The sequence below is a fragment of the Phasianus colchicus genome, chromosome 16, assembly GCF_987193195.1.
Source record: "Phasianus colchicus chromosome 16, bPhaCol1.hap1.1, whole genome shotgun sequence".
Taxonomy (NCBI): Eukaryota; Metazoa; Chordata; class Aves; order Galliformes; family Phasianidae; genus Phasianus; species Phasianus colchicus.
Window position 1 is genome coordinate 9,356,673 of NC_143451.1, and position 14,837 is coordinate 9,371,509.

At 49.4% G+C, this 14,837-nt stretch overlaps 1 protein-coding gene across 1 annotated transcript in view; it reads right to left on the minus strand.

Annotated features, from left to right (window-relative positions):
* Positions 1-845: 845 nt before the first annotated feature.
* The window catches only part of HS3ST4 (heparan sulfate-glucosamine 3-sulfotransferase 4), a 45,215-nt gene continuing 31,223 nt past the window's right edge, over positions 846-14,837 (minus strand). The window contains exon 2 of the mRNA XM_031606902.2: positions 846-3,929. Coding sequence (XP_031462762.1) covers positions 3,293-3,929 — 637 coding nt within the window. The 3' untranslated portion in view covers positions 846-3,292. The remainder of the gene's footprint in view (positions 3,930-14,837) is intronic.

Here is a 14,837-nt window from a genome sequence, read left to right on the forward strand (position 1 = left end):
CTCCCCATGGGAATGGAAAGCTGCAGCTCTGAGACGCAGCAGCGGTCACACAGGGGTTCTCCCAAGGGTTGGACTGTGTGCACCCACAGCCCAGGTGTTGTGCATCTGAGCACCCCTCAGGTGTGATTGATGTTTTGATGACTCTTTAAACATCTGCTGAGATGGGACTGCTTTCCAAACAGCAAAATCTGCACCAAAATGGTCTTGATTTCAATAATAAGCATTCCGCTGTTGTTTGGTAAATACATCCAGTGTTAATGGTGCCTAATGGTGCCTGTAATTGGTGTCTAAAGTTATTTAAAAGTAAATTTACTAGAAAATAATTAGCAATTTTATAGTTCACTACTTCCTAATTTTGTTGATAAAAGTTTTCTAGCGGTTTTATCAGATGACACAAGAAGGCCGTGCTGCAAAATAGCTCCTTTTTTTTTCAAGCGAGCAGGAAATTGTGCACACAAAATAGGATTAAAAAAAAATTCCCCCTAATTTCTTTGCCTGGCTGCCAGCCCTCTCCCTGCTTTCATTACAAACTGCTTTATCCTCCATCAGCAGCGAGGGAAACCTCCCAGGTGCTGCCGAGGGATCTGAGCCCCATGACCTTGGCAATGCCTCCTGAGCAGGGAGAACAGCGAGCGTGCAAGGAGGGCAGCCCCCCATGCAGGGACACCCACAGGGACACCCCCTGCCCACGGGGACACCCCACTGCAGGGCTGCAGATGGGACTTTCTGCTGCCTGCTCAGCACTGAGGGGTCCACACCCGCAGGAGCCATGCAGTCCTGGGGCCTGGCTTACTGGGGGGGGGGTTCACAGCTGGGGTCCCCCCAGGCTCAGTGTGGGTCTGAGGAGGAACAGAGCACAGAGATGCAGCTGCTACACCGTTTTATTATTTAGTGCTGCGGGTTCCAGTGTGCGGTTGGAGATGTTCACACTGTGCAGTACAGAGGGACACGGACAGACAGAGACGCATTTGGGAGGGGTGAGAGCACAGTGGTTGGGGCTCAGAAAAGACCAACAACGCTCCGTTTTCAGTCTCTGCACCACGCAGCACCAGCCCTCCAGAACAATGAATCACCCGTCTGTGTATAAAATTAAATATAATTTATGCTTTGCTAATTGAAATCAAATACAAAATTCAATTTCCTGTGTATTGTAATGCTGACATTTGAATAGGTTTTTTAAAAAGGTATTATTAACCTGACTCTCTCTTTTGGCAGGCCGCTCTCTGGCCAAATAACTCCTCTGTCAAAGCTCCACATTGGCGATGCAGCCGCACGCGTTTGGGGTGCAGAGCAGCGACGTCTCAGCCAGCAGAGCACAGCCCCACAGCACGACCCCTCAGTGCCACGTGTGCTCCCAGCCTTGGGCTCGAGGTCGTGGCCGGTATAAAAAATAAAACTCTGCAATTATGGCAAAAAGTGTGGACCAGGAGGGTGGCAGGACGCGGGTGTGGGTCTCCTGGAGAGTCCAGGTGTTGTCACGGAGGGGATGTGTGATGCAGTGCCCCAGCCCTTGTCCTCCTGCTGAGTACTCACACCGTGTGGCACTGGGGCAGCCCACGCTCAGGAGAAGGTACGACATTTAACAGCATGTGACACACCATGAGGTTATTCCTCTTACATACTTCCAATTATCACGCAATAATTTGGGTGTAGGTGCAGGATCAGTAAAAAACTGTTATGCCAGGACAGGAGCTGCTTTGAAACCTAATCCAGACTGATAGAAGCTGATGTGACTTCAGCAGGGAGCTGCTCAGCACAGAGCTGTGCACGGACCACAGTGCAGATTTTCAGAATGAATCCAGCTCTTTCTTCTCCCAGTCCAAGGCACCAGCTCTGCTTTTAGTGTAATGAACCACATGACAGACCATGAAACCCAGAGCAGGTTCAGCTTTTTAGCTAATGAAACACTGATTTCATTTGGTTAGTTGGACTAGTGGGGTTTTCTTCCCACCTTAATCAGAACTGAGTCCTGGTCCTCCCAAAGCCACCTCACACTGCATCTCTGCTGCTCCCGTGAGGCACCAGGAGCTGTGCAGCAGCCGCAGTCCTACAGGAGGGCAGAAGCAACACATGTGTTAGAATCACCCGTACAAGGGGAGCATTTCCGCAGCAATAGCTCTGCACTTTCCTTTTGCTCTCTCTCTGTTTTTCTCTCAATAATGGTCAGGAAAGCAGCAGCTGTTGCAAAGTGCTGCTGCCTTGCTCTCTGCCGGTCCCAGCACGCAGCTCTCAATGCACTGCTGAGGATTCAGATATGGGTTTGCTCCATAGCTTCTACCAAGATTTGCAAATTTGGCTAAGCATATGACTCGGTCATTTCCACTAGAACACACACATATGTTTGTGGAGCAGTGCTCACCCTGGGAATTAATTGCTTTTTTGTAACGGATTTGAAGTAAAGACAAAGGCTGCTTCAGGACCTCGTGCAGCCCGTTGGCAGCAGCCAGCAGCAGGAGCAGGTCCACAAGGTGCACGTGAGCCACAGTCCCAGGGCCATGGTGGGAGAGCTGTCCCCATGGCCGGGATCCTATGGAGAGTGCCCAGTCCCCCGGCAGTGCCCAGGACCTGCAGTGAGGCCTTGGGATGTGGGGGAAAGGCCCCGATTCTGGTCTCACTGAGCAGCCCTATAAATTAGAAAGGTTCTCTCCCCATACATCAGAACAACTCTCTTCCATCAGTGGAGCAGCGGTCACCAGTGAGAGGAGAATCGTGCCCAGGATTTGTGGCACTTGGTAAGTACGAGTTTTAGTGCAACAAGTAACTGGAACATCTGGTGCAAATTATGTTTCCGTACAGAGTTCCTTTGCAGCATAACTGGCTTTATTCCTTCCACATACAAATGCCAAGGTGCTTGTGAATGCATGGCCTGAATTCACCAGATCTCATGCTGCTGCGTGAGCAAAACTTTAAGCCGGGGCAGGGGAAATCAGACCTCTTGGTTTGTGGTGCTGCTGGGTTCTGCACACCGCCTCCTGCTGCTGCTGCATGGCACAGGGACTCGCCAGCAGCAGAACGTGGACACGAAGCGCCCATCACCCACAGCTGCACTCCCACCACCTTCTCCTCCTGCCCATTCCCTGATCCCTCAGGAGGATAGAGCCCAGGCCAAACACCCCAGAGGTGACACATCACCAAGGTTTCAGAGCTGGCCACGCTGTTCACCTCCAGCTGCAGCCCCAACCACACGAGTGTTGTGCTTACGAGCCCGAGCCTTCAGCCCTGCATGAGTTCTGGGTCTCTAAGGATGATTCACATCTTAACAGGAAAGAGCTCTCTTCCCGATTTCGTGGTTCTACTTCTCACTTTCTTCCCGCTCCCACTCGAAATCTTGACCTGTCATTTGGTAAAACATGACATTGAATGGTTTGTAAAACTTCCGCAGTCTGTGGATGACGTCAGGGTCTATTTTGGGGTGAGTCCGGCCCTTGGACTTGCCCAAGCACCGGGGAGCACTGCTGTCCTCCGGCTTCTTTAGACAGGGGAACCCCTTGGTTTTATTAAAATAAAAATGTTTCTCTGTCACAATCCTCTTGAGGCCTAAGAAGTCCTGGACCTTGGCCATCTCCCCAGCTGGGTCTGTGATGAGCCTCTCACCACTGACAAAGAGGATCTGGGAGAGGGGGAAGTACTGCAGCCAGTTCTCCAGGTGCAGCGCGTAGATGCCGATGCGGATGGCGCTCCAGGAAGCGTCAATCAGCCCCAGGGTCCGGTTCTTGAAGGCCAACACCTCAAAGGTGGGGATCTCTGGCTTCTTGGAGAGCGTCTGCGTGTAGTCCGAGATGGCGCGGGTGACGGGGTTGCGCACCACCACGATCAGCTTGGTGTCCTTGGCCATGGAGTGGATGCGCCTGGGGGCCTCGTTGGTCACAAAGTAGCTGGGGGTCTTCTCCATGGTGATCTGGCCTTCCAACGTCTTGGGCATCACGTCCCTGAGCAGAAGCAGAGGGAGGGGGTTAGTAACTGAGGGTGGACACCGGCAGCTCCTCCTGCCCCATGCATGATGATGGGGAAACCACCCAACCCATGAGCCTGGGGACCAAAGCGCTTCTGCTTTTGTCCTCCCTTGGACCCCATATATGGTGGGCACCCGAAGTGTTAAATTAGCCTTGGTAACACATTATACAGTCAGTTCGCCATAGGCATGTGTAGACAAAAGTTAATTGACAATAAACCTGTACAATACCTGTCTGTTCAGCAAGCCATCTGCTTCCATTTGCTCAATTAAGTCTATTCACTTCAGAGCCTTGTACCAGAGTGGTGCAGTTAGGATTACACAAGACCTTTTTGTTATGATGACATGCTTTTAAATGTCTCAGCTAATAAAACTTAATACAGAGTAAGATCCCCTGCTTCTAGTACAATAATTAAATTTATTTACTATCTTGTGTGTGAGAAAGAATGACTTTTCTTTTATCTCTAATTCACATGCTCTGTCAATAATTAATTGCTGCTGGGTTTTGAGCTTCCTGTGCAAGCACTTTTATTAGCCAAAAGGAATTTGCCTACTGGATAAATTAGCATGTAGCAAGACTTTCCTGGATAGCACATTACCATACTGTAAAATGAAACTGCAACAAGATAGCAGTTATATCTAAGAAAACAAAGAGGTAAATACTTGTCCCAGCTGCCCCCATAGCAAGGCAGAAGACGTGAAGCGATGTCCCTGCAAGAGTGCTGCAGCCCCTTCCCAGCCCTGGCAGCTGTCACAGTCTCACTGTGCAAGCATTCAGTACCACAGCCTGTATGCTTAAAGGTTTCACAAGCACAAGTATCGATTGCTTTTTAAGTGTGCTCCAACAATATTTCTGAATACTTGTGCATATGCACACCCACACCAAGTGCAGTTTGTTTAACACGTTGTTTGCTAATTTGTCCCGAGCACCCTCTGCCTTGTGGGGATGCTGGGCATGGGATGCAGTAGTGTGGGAGGATGCAGCGGGATGAAGGGATAAAGCAGGGTGGGGGGATGCAGTCTGGCTGTGTGACCCACTGGATCCCGCAGCACTGAGCAGGTGTGAGGCAGCAGCACAGAAGGAGGCGCTCGGGGTCTTGCAGGATAATCCCTTTGCATTCTCACTATTTTTAGTTCAAACATATGCTGAGGGAACAATGTGAATGGCTGCGACTGGTTCAGCGAGAGCACCTTGGGCACCGGCGGCCGCAGCGATGCTGACGTCAAGCAGCAGAGCACTCGGAAGCAGTCAGTTCATGGAATTACACAGCTGAGGGCTCCAAGCAGAGCTTTCTGCCAGACGAGGCCCAGCCGCATATTTCTGTCACTGTGCCTCATGACTGTACCTGCTGAATGCCAGCAGCTGCCCTGCGCCTCATCCCATCCCACCCCGCCCCTGCAGTGGCGGTGACCACAGCAGTGCAGCGATGCATCTCAAGATGTTTTCCTTTAAGAAAAGCCAGAAGGGATTAACAGGAAGCCAGCAGCAGGAGACTGGAGATGCTGCAGAACCAGAGGGTGGCATTCCTAGAGGGATCCAGCACCTAGATAGACAAACATCCCCGCAGGAAAGGAGCATGGCTCTGGTGTGATGCAACTTCCAGTCTGCAGCCCTCAGGACAGCACCTGCCACTTGCAGCCATGTCAGCAGTGCCTGGCAGCAGTCTGCAGCCCAGGGAGATAACACTGCTCTAACAGACCAACACGCTTCCAGAAGAGCCCACACCTGCAGGAGGGGCAGCAGCCAAATGGCACAGGAGTGAATGGCTGGGGCTGAGCTGGGAGCTGGGAGCAGCCTCAGGAACAGGGAGGGGAGCAAGGGGAAGAAATGGAACCAGGGAATAAAGACTCTTCCAACCCTGTGACTTTGTCCAACAACAGATTTCTATTGAACCATTAATTATCAAAATTGATGTGTTGCTTTTCTGTTCCTTCCTCTACAAAATAGTTATTTTATCATCATGTACAGCTAGCAATCTCTCTGTGTTTCCTTTTTAACTGATTCTATCACAAGTTAACCACAGCTCACTGCTTCTGGCTGTTCTGTGTACAGTGCAAATTAACTACAGCTGATCTGGGGGCAACTGGGGTCTGAAACCAGGCAGTTGCTGGGAGGTGTCCTTCCTGGGTCCCCTGGCTTTGGCCAGCGGGTCACTAATAGAAGCAGCAGTGTGCACAAGTCCTTTTATGGTGCAAATGGACTGCCAGACAGGTAGAGAACACCATTACCCCACGGTGTTCCATTAACTCTAACCCGTGCACACTTGTTTATGCTTTCTCAGACAGGATAAGCTGTTTTCCTATGCAATTGTCTGAGCATACGGAGGGGCCTGCACAGACAGACTTGGCTGCTGTAGGCTCCTCTGAGTCAGACACTCTGGCAGCAAGCAGCAGGCTGTCAAATGTCAAAATGTGGCAATTATGAGATGTTAAAAGCTCTGCTGGCCTGTAAGCGACGGGCACTCAGACAATAGTGCTCGAGGGGCCCACTGCCACCGCCTGGTATGACCCTGGTGTGGCAGGGGCAGAGCTCTCCCTGCCACCCCAATCTGCTCTGCAGCACGGAGCTGTGGGGCCCTGGGGAGCTCCCAGCACTGCTTCACATCGCTCACGGCCGCTTGGCATCTCCACTACAACACAAATCAGTGCGGCCACAACCACTAAATGATTGTTTCGGAGTAATACATCTTTGTATCTCGGCTCCTATCTGACAAGATGCTGTTCTGCAAATGTCTGCGGATGCTGGAACTGAAAGCTCTGAGAAGCAAGAGTTGGCTGGGCCCTGCACCCTGTGCTGATGCTGTGCAGACAGGCAGCAGGGGCTGCTGACAGCAGCTGCACTGCATTTGCTCCAACACCACCAGCACTCTGCAGCTCTGCCACATTTACCTGGGCAGTGGGGTCCAGCATTAGATTTGTTTGCTTCATATTACGGAATGTGACTGTTATTTGTGGGTTCTTAGATGACAGTGCTTTACAACAGACGAAAATTAATCTGAATTCAGAGGAAGCACTGCTGCTCTCCTGCACCCACGCCGTCATTCTGGAGCATCCACTGCCTGTGGCGCTGGGTATCAGCCAGCAGTGGAGCTCCCCCTTCCCCCCTCCCCACCAATGCGACACAGTGGCAAAACCCCTTCATGGGCAGTTTTGTAAACAAGAATTTTGCTTCCCTCTGCTCTGGAGCCAGGAGGGAGCCTTAGTATTATACTTACTTTGCTCTTACTTTAAATTACAGTTTCAATAAACTGTTGCAACAACAACAAAAAAATAAAAGCCTCTAAGCTTTCTCTCCACAGCGAGGATGCTCCAGACTATACACTGGCAGCAAGTCACAGGGCAAGCACCCCACAGCCCTGTGAGGGACCTGCAGCTCCCACTCCTCCCAGAGACCCTCTGGCTGCTGTGTGGCAGTGGGCACAAAGTGCATCTGCTGCCCCGTCCCTGGTGGTTGGTGGCAAAGGGCAGCTGTAAGCTCTCCTCGCAAAAGGCTGCTGCAGTAATTGTTCTTAACTGCTGCCTTCAGAAAGCTCTTTATTTTCAAAGGATACATTTTATAAATTTGTGAATTTGCATGTTGCCAAAATCCCCTTGTGGTTTATTTAAATCCAGATTATCTTGTTTATTCCTTCAGTCACAGCTGTCATTTATCTCTGTGTAGGCAGCTTGTGCACGATGTTGCAGGTTTCCTGCAATCCCACTCAAAAGGAGTCTTTGTTAACGGCATTTTCATGTTCCCAACAAGAGAAAAAAAAGCTCACGGCAGCTCCCAGGGCTCAGAGGACCACAGAGAAGGACACGGACCTGCATGATGCTCTCTGAAGCAGGCAATGGCCAGGGGCTGCCACGGGGCACCTGCACATGGAGCTCATCTCCGCAGCTCCTCTGCACAGAGCAAACATCTGCTTTTGTCTTTCAAAAGACAAACACGAAGTCATTTTCCATTTTATTATTAACACATTCTGGTATAATTGCTTGAGCTGTCAACTGTGACCTGCCAGTAATTCAGCAGGCGTGGGACTTTCAAGGGGAGAACGGCATTGCAACCAAGGGCTGCAGCACGCATTAAAAGCAGAACCTATTTGCTGTAAGCCCCCAAGTCAAATCTCTTGTTGAATTCGTTCAAACATAAATTTACAGCTGAATTTACATAGGTTTAATGTTTTATAATCTTTTTGGTCTGTGAATCTATATTCAAGACTGAGTGCATTAGCTTAGAAATATTGTGCTTAACACTGAAAATAATTTTAATCTCTCCAAAGTCCAATCCTCTGCACATCACTAAACCTCAGAATCCAATCCCTTCTAATAAGAGACACAAAACTTGCATCTGTCGCTGCCTAATAGATTCATGCTGCTCTAATTCAAATGGCTTGCACATGTGTTTTAATAAAAAACATCCAACGAATTGCGAGGCGCTTTCAGAAAATCGAGTGCCAGCACAGAGGGAAACAAAACATCCCTGGGAGATGCTCTGTGTCAGCTGCATGACCTGGGAGCCATGTGAGAGAATGGGGAGACCCCAGCCCTGCACCTGCAGATGTAACACCCAGAAAAAGCCTGGGACTGTGCTTTTTGCAGCAAACGAGCAGCTTTCCTTTGTCCCAGAGTTCATCAAGCCATTTGGAGCCCATGCAAAGTGTTCTCATGAGGGGCAGTTGGAAAAAGCCCACGTGTGCAAGCCCAAGGATGCTCTCTTCATGCCAATCATTTCCCCACTGAGCCTCCCCCCAGCACCTCCTGGGCTGTGTGTGTTGGAGGCACCCAGGGCATGGCACCACCCCCAGCATCGCTCCCACCATCCGTGTGTGCCCACCAAGCCCCCTCCTGCACCACGGCAGCGGAGCGACGGAGAATGGTCTCCGGTTGCCATAACAACAGAGGTGCTAACATCGTGTTGACTAACTGCAAGCCGATCTGATCGGAGAATGGAAGTATCGAGTTGCTATGGTAACCGAAATGCCAAATTTGAAACTGTGTCAATAGCAAAGTTATCAAAGAGGAACCAAACATAAACAGTGGGGTCAAGGCCTGAGCCTGGCCCCGGGGCACTGCGCAGAGCCAGTGGGCACTGCGTGCTGCTGCCAGGCTGGTGGAGCTGCCCTCGGGGCCATGCCCACACACACAACACTGCCAGCCCATCCCTGCATCCCTCAGTGGCAGAGGGCAATGACATTGGAGTGGGGACTATTTCCAATGCCACAATTCATTGGCCAGCACAGTCCAGAGCCTAACAGATGCAAGGAAACAAATTTTGTGTTTCTGCAAAACGCAAAATCTTTAACGGCTCATTGGCATGTGCTGGTGTTGGCCTGGATAAGGAGTGACTCCTGAGAGCCACTATTGATTCTGTCAGGGATTCAGAGGTTTATAGGCATCGCTAGGGATCTCCACAGTGCTTGTACCATCTTAATGGATCTCACCACCAACAGAACTGAAAGCATCCCCCCGCACACTGGGAAGCGGCTGAACCCACTTCAGGAGACAGACAGAGCCTGGCTCCTCCTGGGGAGGAAATGCTGGGAGTGTGGGAAAGGATGCGAACCTCACCCAGGGATGCTCCTCTCCTCCTACCACTGAGCACCAAAATCAGTGGGCAGCTGGCTGAGAGCAGACAAAAATATAAATACACTCTGATTTCACCAGGACCATCTGGCTCATGCATGATAGGCGGGTAAGGACGCTATAATCGTGGAGCAGAGAACTAAGCTGATCCATTAAAGTCTTTTAAGCAGAAGCGACTATGGAACCCATATTAATCCAGCAATGCTTTATGAGCAGACATCACAAGGTTAGATGCATTCAGTTGCAATTAAAAATAACCCTCACTGTTCAGGCTGGCTTGGATAGCTATTACTGCCTTGTGTTCCTCAAAGACTCTTATGTATATAGATGGTTGATGTGAGCACAATGTAATCTGAAATTATGATCTTAATGCTAAATCTTGCTTTCTTCTGTTCTTTCCTCAAGTGGATCTCCTTGGGGACATGGCTGTTGCCTTGTTCTGAAATCCCTCGCCCATCTGACAGCACAGCTCACACAGAAATCACAGAGTTCCAGAGAAGCATTGCCACAATTTCAGTGCCTTCCTATGGAGAGTGCCCCCAGCTGCAGACCTCCTCACCAAAGCCATGGCAAACTGCTGTCCCCACGAGCTGCCCGCCTTATAAACACTCATCAACACTCTGCAAGCTGCTGGCAGATGCTTTGCAGAACCACGGCCCTCAGCATCACTCAGCTTCAGCTCTGCAAAGCAATCTCAATTCTGCAGGTGAAGATGCACGTTCAGCACAATTGTTTTATCAAGGATGAATTCGACCTGATCTCTCCAATTTTCATGTCTGACTTACTGTTGGTCATTACTCAGTCACAAAGCAGGTAGTGAAGAAGCCTGGAAACACACATATTGCAAACCCCACTGCAGTCATAACTGTTTTGATTCTCGCTGCTGTTCCTTACAGAAGTGTAGCAATGCGATTCACGGGGAATATGTCAGCACTGTCTATCAGGTTTAATTACTGTATTAATCACAGCCATAGCAAAGAAGAAGGAGCATGAATGCCCCCTCTTGCACATGCCACAAACACGGACTGCTGGAAGAGTGAAGGTGCTGCCACTGCTGGTGATAGATTATCTGCTGCACTGGGGCTGGCTCTGTGCTTTCCCTGTTAGACAGGGCCTCTCCTCAGTGCAAGTCCCTTCCATGCCACCTCATCTGTTTTACATCGTCACACGAGGAAGAGAGAAGACCTGGATGTTGATGATGTTCTTCCCACGGTGGAGAAGGAAAGCGGTGCAGCAGGGCAGCAGCACACAGCAGTGTCACCAGCACTGCAACCCTCTGGGGACCGGGGTGCTCCTCCTCACTGCTGTTCCCCCATCTGCTCAAAAGACACATGTCCAAATCACTCTGAATGCTGATGGAACAAAAGTGGGAGATCTTTCCTGTTTACCAGAGATGGGCCCTTCCTGAGAAGGAAGATCACGAAAGTAGAACATGAAGATGTATTAATATAGATCTATACATGAGGAATTTCATCTTCTGGAAAAATTTACTTCTACCAGGAAAAAAAGATCCTGAAAATAATGGCTGCTTAAGTGCAAGCACTGCTGCTATATCATGCTAAAAGCTTTGCAGGAAAAAAAAAAAAGAAAACAAACAGTAAATAAATTCCACTTTTCAGATGTATCTGGATGTTATCCTAACACAGTGCCAGAGTAATAGGAGAGCCATCAACAACTAAAAGGATGGAATTGTTATGGAAGGACAACAAGAGCAGCAATATCTGCAGAAGAGGCTGAATAACAGCAGTGATTGTACACACCCTGTGCCAAGCTGATGAGCCACGTGGAAAGAAGGGCTCCCACTCCACTGACACAGAGAGGTTTGACACAAAACAGCTGCCAAATGCTGTCACAGAAGCACCGGGCTTTTCAGAGGCAAGGCAGGAACATCTAGCTCTGTGTGATTATGGGTTTGATTTCTAGTTTAGGTGAGATGGATCAGTGCAGGTCCAGCAGTACTGAATGCCCTGGCCATGTGGATGGCAGGACGGGCTCCTGCATTACAGTGGCTGAGGTAACAACAGATGTGGAAGAGGCAGAGCCAGTCCCAAACCCTTCTATTTAAACACTGAGGCCAGACCCCCCTTCTTGCATTAACCTCTCACTTGTTCCAAAACAAACAACTTTCCACTTGTTAATGTGCGCAGTGAGGCACGTGCAGGCACAATGCATCCAGCTCCTGCAGCCAGCATACCCTGTGCTGGTCAGGAAACAGGTGAGCCCCACGGTGACTGAGTCCTCCCATAGCACTGCCAAGGACTGTACAGATCTGGGATTGCACTGCTCCCACCCGGGCGCTGCTCTTCTGACCTGTGAGGGAGCGATGCCAGCTGGGCTGCTGCCGAGTGCACAGCCATTGATGTGCTCGTGTCGATTATTTTGGGGTTTCAGTTCATTTATTATGTATGCAAAAATGATAATACACTGGCATCTGAATGTCTTTTAGGCATACAATATCCTTATTATTCAAAATGTTTTTCCCTCCATAATTGAATGGTTTACCTTATTATTACTTTATGTTAATGACCCGGCATTTCCATTTTTCTATAGGATGCTTAATTGTAAGCAAAGTGCAATCAGAATCAGAGATGCCATCTGTAATTGACAGCACCATAATAACAGCCAGCATCACAGGAACAAAGTACCAAAATAAATGGAAGCAGGGAGAAAGCCGCTTCCAAAAATACTCATGGAGCTGTTCTTGGCCAGGACAGAAAGCCCCGTCCACGCAGTATCTTCTCCCCAAGCAGTGACAGTTTGGGCATTAACGCAGATAGAGTGCTATTTATATCAGTTTGTACATTTAATCAGTTTTTTTGCAGTTTTCAGCGAGATGTGAACTATATCCCTGTCCAAGGCATTTGGTTCAAATCAGCTGAGACAGAGAATAATCAAGATTTATGATTCTCATTCTGACTCAGATCACACAGTCAGTGCGAATGGTGCAGCAGAGCTTCCTCCCCTCACTGAGCGACGTCCCCACACTGTCCTCACAGCAGTGATGTACCGTCCATCTCGGGACTGTCAGAATGCTGCTGCAGCTCTCACATGGGCGGCTCTGGGTTTCCCTGCTCTGCAGATGTGCACGGACCTTTCTGAGCAAAGGGTGCCGGAGGGGCACCGCCACCAGGCTAGGGCTTGTTTGGCTAAAATCAATAAAATCACACTTTGCAAAATAAAAGCGGTTTCATCTTGTTCTGCCTCTCAGCACAGCTCCAAGCAGCGAGCAGATTGAATTGTCTGCGGTGCACCTGACCTCCCTCCCAAAAACCAGCTCTGCTGGGCGAGCAGCGCTGCGGGCTCTGCTTACGCTGCTGCCGCCCATAAATCTGCGTGTCCCTCTGTGAGGTGTGTGGGGTGTGCAGCACATACAGACCCTGAGAAGGGCTCGGGATACAGCTGCTGGGGCTGCTGGCACTGCCCCCATTTCCAGGTGCTTAGCACTGCCCCAGGAAGCCGGAGCTCGGGCAGCAGCAAGAAGCTGTGCTCCGAGCCTTATGGATAAAGGCCATCTCCTGTTGATGGTTCATGAAAACAGAGCACTGTAACCCTGTCAAGCAGAGCTTGGCTGCGGCTGTGGATTTACCCAATGCATGGGGTGACAGCAGCTCTGTCTTGATTGTGGCAGGCAGTGAGTTTGGAAGGGGAGCATGGCTCATCACACCTCCTGTGGGCTTTGGGGGAGAGGCAGAGAAATACTCCGGAAGGGAAAATAAATGCTGTTTACTTGCAACACTGAAGTCACCGTGTAGTGACTTTGTCAGCACCGGTGCACGTTAACGTGTTGGTTTCTTCAGGGTTTGCTCAGCCATTTCTTCCAATACACAGCGCGTGCAGCACAGCTCAGGCTTAGCCAGGATTCCTTCTTGAGTTCACACATGCAGTATAACATTCAAGTAGGTGGAAAAACAGACTGAATCCACTCCAGTCAATAGAGTAAACAACGCCTGGTTTGGATAAACAGAATTACCAGTGCTGAAGAGCCCTGGGCAGCACTGCATACTCTGATTAGTATAAATGCTAAATACAAACCAATTAACACTAAGTCTGCTTATCTCGTGTCACTTAGTACTAAAATAAAGCCTAACACTAAATACACATATTGATTTAGCCATTAAATCTAGCATCACTCAAAATAACTCATCAAATTATTGAGGGGAAAAAAAGGACATCACCTTAATTTTCAGAAGCTGCTGCATTATGAACAGCACTTGATTGCTCCACCCAGCACCAGGAAGTTACTGCTGATTCTGCTATAGAATGAACCTAGGGGAACCAGAGGCAAAGGTGCCAAGAGCACATCTCTGTGCTGACTTTGCTGCAGAAGCACTTGGCACAGCAGCCTGGTGTTACGCTGGCAGGCTGCAGGTCCAGAAGGCACGCACTGCCACGATCAGGAGTAGCACTGCTCCTCTGGTGTCAGACACAAACCACACACAACAGACACAAACATTCATCAGCTCCTCTAAGAAGGAGTTCAGAACTCACCACGCCGTCCCAGCAAACAGCACTAACTGCTGGTGACCCCTCAGGTTTGGCCAGATGTCCCTTTGCAAAGGAGGTTAATAGGATCTGAGAGGCCACGGCTGCCACTGAACGAAGTGAGGAGGACAGGTGAGGGACAGCAGCATTACTCAGCCAGGAGCAATGCAACAAGTGGTTATTGCGAGATGTTTGGAGATGTGAATTAAAAATAAATCTCCCCGAGTTTAAGATTCCGCCAGTCAGCTCCTTTTTGTAGGTGGAATCTATTAAAAATTATCTTTCTGCTAAAATGATGAAGTATTTTTGACATTTAACAGCTTGCTTCAAGCAAAATAAGTGCAATAAATACACAGGATGGCTAATTGGCTTCGGCACACCCAGCACTCAGCATGGGGACACAGTGCCAGCCCTGCGAGCCCCTCCTCACCTCCATGTGGCTGCTCCAGCCCCTCCTGTTGGCACGGCACAGCTGGGGAGGTCCTGGAGCAGAAACACGCATTGAAGCCTTAGAGCAGCAGCAGCAGTGAGGGAGGCACGCGCTGCAATTTTGTCTTGTTGCACTCTGTACTTTGAGGTACTTAGTTTGCTGTAAGATGGAGAAGGAACTGCTTGGCTATGTAGTCTTCTCAATAAAAATTAATGCTTTAACAAGAAGCCAAATAGCTACAGCTAATGTACTTCTGAATGAGATCTAAATTTTATTCATAAGCATCAGTGTCAGGACGAAAATAACAGTTTTATGGACACTGTGAGCATAAACAGCTCTGCTGATTCAAAAACAGAAACTGCACTTCTGAATGAATCAACTCATTCATTTGGAACAAAAGCATCGTTT